Source organism: Gavia stellata, chromosome 1 (genome assembly GCF_030936135.1).
Source record: "Gavia stellata isolate bGavSte3 chromosome 1, bGavSte3.hap2, whole genome shotgun sequence".
Lineage (NCBI taxonomy): Eukaryota > Metazoa > Chordata > Aves > Gaviiformes > Gaviidae > Gavia > Gavia stellata.
In genome coordinates, this window is record NC_082594.1 from 17261553 (window position 1) to 17269713 (window position 8161).

The 8161-nt window shown below is 38.7% G+C and overlaps 1 protein-coding gene across 2 annotated transcripts in view; it reads left to right on the forward strand.

Annotated features, from left to right (window-relative positions):
* The window catches only part of GRIA4 (glutamate ionotropic receptor AMPA type subunit 4), a 242445-nt gene extending 234534 nt beyond the window's left edge, over positions 1-7911 (forward strand). For both annotated transcript variants that reach the window (XM_059819450.1, XM_059819444.1), the window contains exons 15-16: positions 955-1089; positions 7747-7911. In XM_059819450.1, coding sequence (XP_059675433.1) covers positions 955-1089; positions 7747-7911 — 300 coding nt within the window. The remainder of the gene's footprint in view (positions 1-954; positions 1090-7746) is intronic.
* Positions 7912-8161: the final 250 nt, after the last annotated feature.

Genomic DNA, 8161 nt, shown 5'->3' on the forward strand with positions numbered 1-8161 from the left:
TAAATATCTTAAGGTGCACGATGTAGTATATGGAAATCAATCCTGAGAGAGTTCCTTGAGAACTGTGATAAAAATGCACATGGATTTCAAATCAAAAAATGAGATTCGTAACTAAGCAGTGAAGTATAGAGAAATGTAGAACAGTTATTTACTATAGTACATCCAAGAAGATGATCATTTATAAAATTATGCATATTTAATAATTTGCTAAAGAAAGTTCTCGTTGTCTAAATTATGACTAATGTGTAAGATTTCAGAAACTACTATTTAAATTTGCACTATTACTGAGCCTTAGTAGTCCATAGGCATGTTCCAGAACTGTATCTATAATAAAATAAAAAAAAAATACAGTAATCGGTAAGAGGCAAATATAGCATGATGTGTATGGTACAGTGTGCACTTTCAAAGGAAGTGTTTGTTCAAAGAAATAACTTAAGCCTCACATGTTATTTTCACCTGTTATTTAAGTATCAGAAACTCAGTCTGGATCTTTTAAATTAACAGCAATGCCTACCACAAGTACAATTACTGTTTTCGTAAAGATCAAGCAGAGTCTTGTCTGATGTAAATGGATTGGTGGGTTTCAAAGCTTTTAAAGAGCTTTTCATAAAAGCCTTTTTGTATCAATGCTAAAATGTCCCCTAAAGAGAGCTAGACATGTCATTGTTTAATTTTCCACATAGTGGAAGTAATGCTTTGCAGTAAGCAAGCAATGACATCCTGGTATGTTGGCAATATACTTACAATATTTTTTATGCTGACCAGCAAAATTAGGTGCTTAAAATATATTTTATAGATCCAGATAGGTCAAATTTTATGAGAAGTATGTAAACAACTGTCGTTTAATTTCAGCTAAACAGTGTTACTTATTTCTGTTTCCAGTGTTTTAACGTGTAGCTTGTGCTCCTGGGGGTCTGGTTTCCGGGGTTAACTATGTCGCTTCTGTTTCCCCAGGACAAGACGAGTGCCTTGAGTCTCAGCAACGTTGCTGGAGTCTTCTACATTCTGGTTGGAGGCTTGGGCTTGGCAATGCTGGTGGCTTTGATAGAGTTCTGTTACAAGTCCAGGGCAGAGGCGAAACGAATGAAGGTGGCAAAGAGTGCACAGACTTTTAACCCAACTTCCTCGCAGAATACCCAGAATTTAGCAACTTATAGAGAAGGTTACAACGTATATGGAACCGAAAGTATTAAAATTTAGGGGTAGGACTTAGGGCCTACTACAGTGAGTGGGTGATGCATCTTGTAACGCAGTGTTGTGACATGTCTGTCTAGTGGTGCTTGCTTCTGAACAGAGCTTTATATTTTGGAAAACTTCAGTGCAAAGTGGTTCAGTTTTTTTGGCTGCAGATGTACAGTATACTATTCTATGTTGCTAATAGACATCTGCATTGCAAGGAATTTTTAACGTAAAAAATACATTTTTAACAACTCAATGTTGTCAAATCAGTTGGGAGATGACAACTGTTTGAAATTGTGAAATATATATTCAGAGGGCCAGTGATTAATTACTTGATTGGCCAGCCTATTTTTCTAGAGGTTTGCACTCTACTAGTGACAAATTGCTGTAAGCCTTTATTATTCTACGTTGGCCCTAACTGGGACTTTGTTATAATCAAGATGTAGGATAGGCAACGTCACTGAACCATAGTTAACCTAATGGAAGACAAGGCACTGTTACAAGAAGTCTAAATGTTGTTTTACCTTCTCTTCTTCCTCCCCACCCTATTCCTTCACCTTCCCTTCGATACATGTTTTATGCTAATTGTGTGGCATTTTTTTCACAACACCCTGCTTCAGGTCAAACTTTGCCCATTATAATGACCACAAAAAGTCACTAACCAGTGAATAAACCTTGATTATCATCCTCAGCTTTCAGTAACGTACCCCCTTACCTAGCTCAGGACTCGTGTATTTTAGATGTTCATGCAGTCATTTCAGAGACTGAACCACTGATGTTGCCGAGCTGCATGTTGCATAGTTCCCCTGAGTAGGTGTACAAGGATAGTTTACTAATGTACTTGTTCTCATCTGTGCAGTGAGTATCGTGCCAACTAATCATTAGTCAAATCAACTCTCTGACCTTTGGAAATCGCACGTAGCAGCAAATTGAGCTTCTAAATATAACTTTTACATAGCTCCCAAGCCATACTGACTGCTTTTAAATGAAGGTGCAGCTAGGACCCTGCCCTTTCATGCTACCTAGAACTCCCTTGCCCTTGCAAATAGCAAGCCACATGTCTCTGTTAACAAAAAGCTTGAGCTACATTTTCTTGAAATCACTGAGCCATCCCTATACTGGAAGTAAGAAACAAAAATTTAGGGAAAGGAGATGAAGAAAATAATTTTTATGTTGCCACCTAGAAAAACTTTTGGAGGAAACAACTGGAGATACAATTATTATTTTTTATTTATTATTTATATAGCGCTGGAGTACACGGCGCTGTACAATAGGTGAAGTGTGCCAAACACATAACAGGTCCCTGTCCCGAGGAGCTTACAGTCTAAAGGCACAACCGGTACAATACCGAACCATACAGTACAGAGCAAACACAGAGTGAGCAGAGAATGGTGTTTGAGCGTGATAGCTGGAGCGCTGCAAGGAATAGGTGGGTTCTCAGGGGGCGAGGGAGGGGGCTTGGTGTATGCTGGCTGGGCAACTATCCCAAACATACTGTCGCTGTGTAGTTTTCTTTTGTTCCCTGTTGTACAAGAAGTCATGACCCTGGGTGTATTTTAATTGTAACAGAACTGCCTAATTTCCCCGTGAAAAAAAAGAAGTCTTAGCTGTGCATTTTGTTCACTAGTGAAAATGTGAGGCATAGTAGGTGTCGGGGTACTCCAAGAGTACAGGCCAGTGTTCATTACCGTGAACTGGGAATCTGGACTTCCAGATGCTAATATTAATCTCCCAAGTTCACTGCCTACTGTCAGTAATAAGGGTCTTAAAAAGGAAAAATCCTGTGCAAGTAATTGTGCAAAACGCAAATGAAAAGATCTTTTTCCTTTGAATTCTTTAGTGATGTTCCACAAGTGAGAGTGTCCCCAGGCTGGTATAAAAGTAAAAGTCTCAGAAAACATATTCCTTATCAAGTTTACAGGGTGCAATGCATCCAAAACATCGTCTTAAAGAAAGCAAACAAAAAACCAAAGCTTTCATTCAAATACTGACATGACCCAAACTGGCTTAGCATGCTAAACATGGCATGACTTAACAGTCCCCTGAGTTCCCACCCAGTTGTCATAGTGCAGCAAACTCTATGATTATACTTGTAGAATTTATTTTAGCCTTACTGTTTTCTTGGAAAAAAAATTAGGGCTGAGTTTTATTTTTTAAGGAAAGATCAAAAGTACCTTTCTCTAAAGTTTGGATTTTTGTGACACTTGTTGCAACACAGAGATGAATTCTTATAGGAAAAAACATAAAAAATGCCCATATTGCATTTTATTTTATTGAAAATTCATGTTTGGGTCAGTCAAAATTTCTGATAACCTCTTAAAAACATTTTAGGGTGCAGACATTTAAAAAATCACAAAAAAAAATTAGAAATACTAGGATTTCGAGCAAATACTTACAGACTTCTGAAATTTTTCATTCTACTTATTTGCCGTAATATTTACCTGCAAAATTTCAGCATGTGAACTTCTTATAAAAACGCTTTTGCTTATCTGTGGAAGACTGCCAAGGTCCAGTCATCCTCTCCTGGCAATACTTGGCCATCCCTAGCCACGCAGGCAGCGAGGTTTTACCTGTGTGCCGTGCTCTGTACAGGGTGACTATGCCATCTGTTCGTACACATACTAGTCATAAACCCCTCTTAGCTGGCAGCAGTACAGAGCCCACAACACTGGTTACACATATTTCTGCAGAAATATGCCTATCTATCGAATGCATTTTGAAACCTTTGATATGTTTATTTATCCGAGGAGTAAAGGGATCGTATTGGGACTAAAACTTGCCAATATGGAAAGATGCTTGGCGGTTCTAACCTGCATGAGTAACCAACACGCTGGCTTTTTAAGCTAACATTGAATAGTTTTAATAGTATATGTTTTAAACTAATATAAAATAGCTTAAATAACATGCTTGACAATTAATATTCATTACCATGTTTTTTCTTTTAGTTTAATCCAGTCAAAAGTGAGTTGCCTCAGGGAAATTCACCTGCCTGTGAGGCATCAGCAAATGAAAATGTAGGACTAGTCTGTATGTATGGACTAGTCTATACGACAAAGGACTAGTCTGTATGATAAAGGACTGGTCTATATGTGTCGGATAAAGACATTCAGAAGGGATGACAGGCTATTCCATCTGCTGAAGGCAGGGAAGGAAGTTTGCTTTAAGGAGGGAACAACAATCCCTTCCTCTTCCCATGGGCAGCAGTTTTCCACTTTTGTGTATCAGTAGTAAGCCCTTAGTACACTAGTTGAGCTGATGCCCTGACAACAGTGCGGAGCCTAACAGCCTTCTCTCCATCTGCTCTAGGGAAAAGCCCTACTGAGTTCCTCACCCCAAACCCACAGGCTTTTGAAGGCATTGTCCCAGTATCCAGCCAGCCACCATGGCCTCTCCATGGCTGCCTCAGTGGGCCATGAAGCTCATGAACCATCTTCCAGTTCAGCTGCCTTCTCTTGCTCTCCCATCCCATGCTGTTTATAACTAAAAAAATTAATTACAAAACCACAAAAAGCAATGAAAAAAATCTGAAATTCATTACAAAAAAGGTGAAGTGCTACAGGATGGCTCAGTAAATGTGTAGTGCACTTATATTGACTTGTATACTTCCAATTTCATATTCAAGATGATAGAAAAAATTATTAAAAGTTCATCTTAAATATTTGTGCCAAAGACACCTCCATGTGACCCAGGTACTAGAGGAGCCTGAACAACAAATGAACCCACACAGGCTAGGATATGTGTATTATATAGACTGAGGATATCAGTTTCCTAAATTCCCATTTCACAATAGGAACAGGGCGGTCAGTGTTTTCGTGTGATTAATTCCACAACTAATTTAATCAAAACTAATGAAAAGTTTGAGAGTACATTATCACTATTAACTGCATACACTTACCACACAGAGACTTTCACAATTTGGGTAATATTCACAGTAAATACCAAGACTTTTCCCTCTCATCCCAGCCTCTCCTGAAACTGTTTCTGCAACCAAGCCATAAATCTGAAATTGTAACAGCACGGTTAAGCAGAGTTATGCCTGGGTTATTACCTAGAGCGTAGTTTAAAATATAACACAGAAGCTTACCTGGTTACTTGGCTTTATGGCACCTTCCCAAATACAAGCTTGACCTGCTCCTCCTGGCATTGTCAACTGTCTGGGTTGTTTCCGTGGTGTGTTGCTGAGCTGTGGTTAATCTGCTGTGAGAAGAGAGGAGTTGTTTTACGGCAGCTTTTTCTGTTATCCTGTGGAAGGCTGCTGAGAAATTGTTATTCTCATTTAATTTTTTTTTTTTTTTGTGGATCCCTTTTTACTGTCTTTCTGTCCTGAGTGTGTTGTCAATGGCCAGAAAGCTATAAAGACTGAGCTACAAAACCACAGGTACGCATAACTCGTATATCCCGTATAAATCTGAGCTCTCTCTCAGATTTCCCAGTGGCAAACCCTGAATGACCATGAACAGATTTGGAGAGATGCTGGTACATAATGATGACTTTCTGGGAAATTTTGCACATCTGGAGTAGGCTGTCCCTTTTCCACCCAAGTTTGCATTCTAATCTGGTTTGAACTCTCATCACTCCCCAAAACTAAAACACCTTTGTTTTTTCTTGCCATTGACCAAAACATGTTCTGTGCATTTCTGCAGGCAGTTACCAGTCCTTGACATCCATTTGCAATGGGACTCTGGAAATGCACTATGTGGAGCTGCACCCCATTGCATTGTGTCTGTGCATAGATTTTTGTTTGCTGCTGGGGAGTAGTTGAGGTTTTGGGTACTGTATGGGCCCAGGTCCCCACTCCCTCATTACCTCTGCCTCCTTTTTTATATCTAGCTGTTGAATTAAGTCAAGGTATGTTTGGTAACAGTCCCTGTCCCAAAGTACTGTGGCAGCAGGGAAACATTTCAAAGGGTGACTTTGGACATTGCAATTGATGGTTATCAAAGCCAAGGTTTTTCAGTGTAAGGGGAATGCCATAACGCCCTCTGTAAGCTGAGGCCTTTTCCTGAATTCGGCTGCTTGTGAGGGCTGAGATTTTTAGGGTAATTGATTTGGAAAGTTGCTTTTCTATCCAAGCTCCGGCTGTGCCACAACAGCAGGTATACTTTTGAGAACTCTTCTTTGAAGGAGCAATGCAATATTAGACTGGTGCATTTTCACAGAAGTGCACCCAGAAGCAGTGGAAACTTTTGGGAGTTTTCAGGAATCTCCCTCATCCCTATACGCACACACTCGTATATAAAATTAACTTCAACATATCAAACACCAGTTCAGGATTTCACCGCTACCTCGGAAGGACAAACCGGGCTCAGAGGGACAAAGTTCTAGATGCAGAGATCAGTAATAAGGCAAATAAAATGATTTTATGATGTTTGTCATCCCTTTGCTCCTATGTGAATGGACCCTCCTGTCTCTCTTTTTCCAGTTGGTATTTCAGATTGCATCCCTGCACACTGATTACATGAGTTAGTTGCTTAGACTATAGTTTCTGCTGACTAGAAATCAGATTTCCCCACTAATTAATATCTTCTTAACATGATATCTTTGAAATCTGTTTCAATGTGGCATAGTTTGGGTGCCTGTTGTTCCAGGTGTCCTTGCTGCATTGGTTGACCTTAGACACCTCCCCTCATTTTAGTCATCTAGAAATCATTTCGTCTAAACTAGTCATCTTGGCTTTTTCTACCATCACATGAGAGAGCTCTTTTAGATTAGGTTACTGATTTTTGGATGACTAAAGTTAGATGGCATAATTACAAATCTTTTTTTTTTAACAAATACAAATTTTTTGCTTGAGTCAATTAGTCCCTAAACAAGATATTTTGTTCTGATTTACCTGAAAGTAAAGATTTTGAGGTAGCAAAAATTTAAACCTTCTTGTGGAAAATTTAGACCTAATGTAGAAAACTATGGAAAATTGTATTTTCTCTCAAAAAGCTACATTACCTTTGAAAGTTCCCGCCTTCTCTAATTGTAGGAAAATATATTTGAGATTTGAGGACAGTTCTCAGATTTACTGATGCTAAATATGTGCAATGTGAAACGAAGTAATAATTTCTTTAGATTTGATCCATGGAATTATCACAAAGATAGCTGATACAGCTATTGCGATTTATAAACAATATTCAGTAGTTACATTTTATCTTGACATTCCTAGTTGAAGATCCAAGCCTATAAACATCTGTGCATGACTTTATTCACAGATGCTAATGCTTTCAGGTTCATAAAAGGTCTTGATTCTCATTTCACTGTATATAAATGCAGTTTGAAGCAGTTTAGATGAAGGTATTACCTCTTCTGTTAATTTCTTCATCAAATTTGGATTTTATATTTAAATCAATAATGATTTATTATAATGAAATTTACCCTCAGAATTGCTAGTCTTTTTTCCCCAGTAGATTTAAATGCTATATATTATATTTATGATGATTATTGTTATTATATTTAATGTTAACATGAAAAAATGCAGATGTCTAAAATCTAGTACTTTGGTGTTTGCTGTGTCATGGTTTGTTGAAGGACAGAAACATTGTAACACTTTCCTCTTTTCTCCTTTTTTTTCAAACCTAGCTTACCTTTTCTGAAGCCATAAGAAACAAAGCCAGATTATCCATCACAGGGAGTGTGGGAGAAAACGGACGCGTATTGACTCCCGACTGCCCGAAGGCCGTGCATACTGGAACTGCAATTAGACAAAGTTCAGGATTGGCTGTCATTGCATCGGACCTACCATAAAAACCAAAAAAATAATTGAGTGCCTTAATCAAACTGTGTTGGTGACTGATGGGAACACAGCACAGACTGTAACGACATGGGAGTGTCATTGATGAACTAATAATTTGGCTGAGAAAGGGAAGTACGTCCAAATGCGCGAGACATCATCAGCAACAATGTGTGCATGAGCTCAGCTCGGAAACCCAAACTCAGATTTTATATCAGGAAAATTCATAATTTAGTTTTCTTGGGGGGAGGGGGCTGGGAAGGG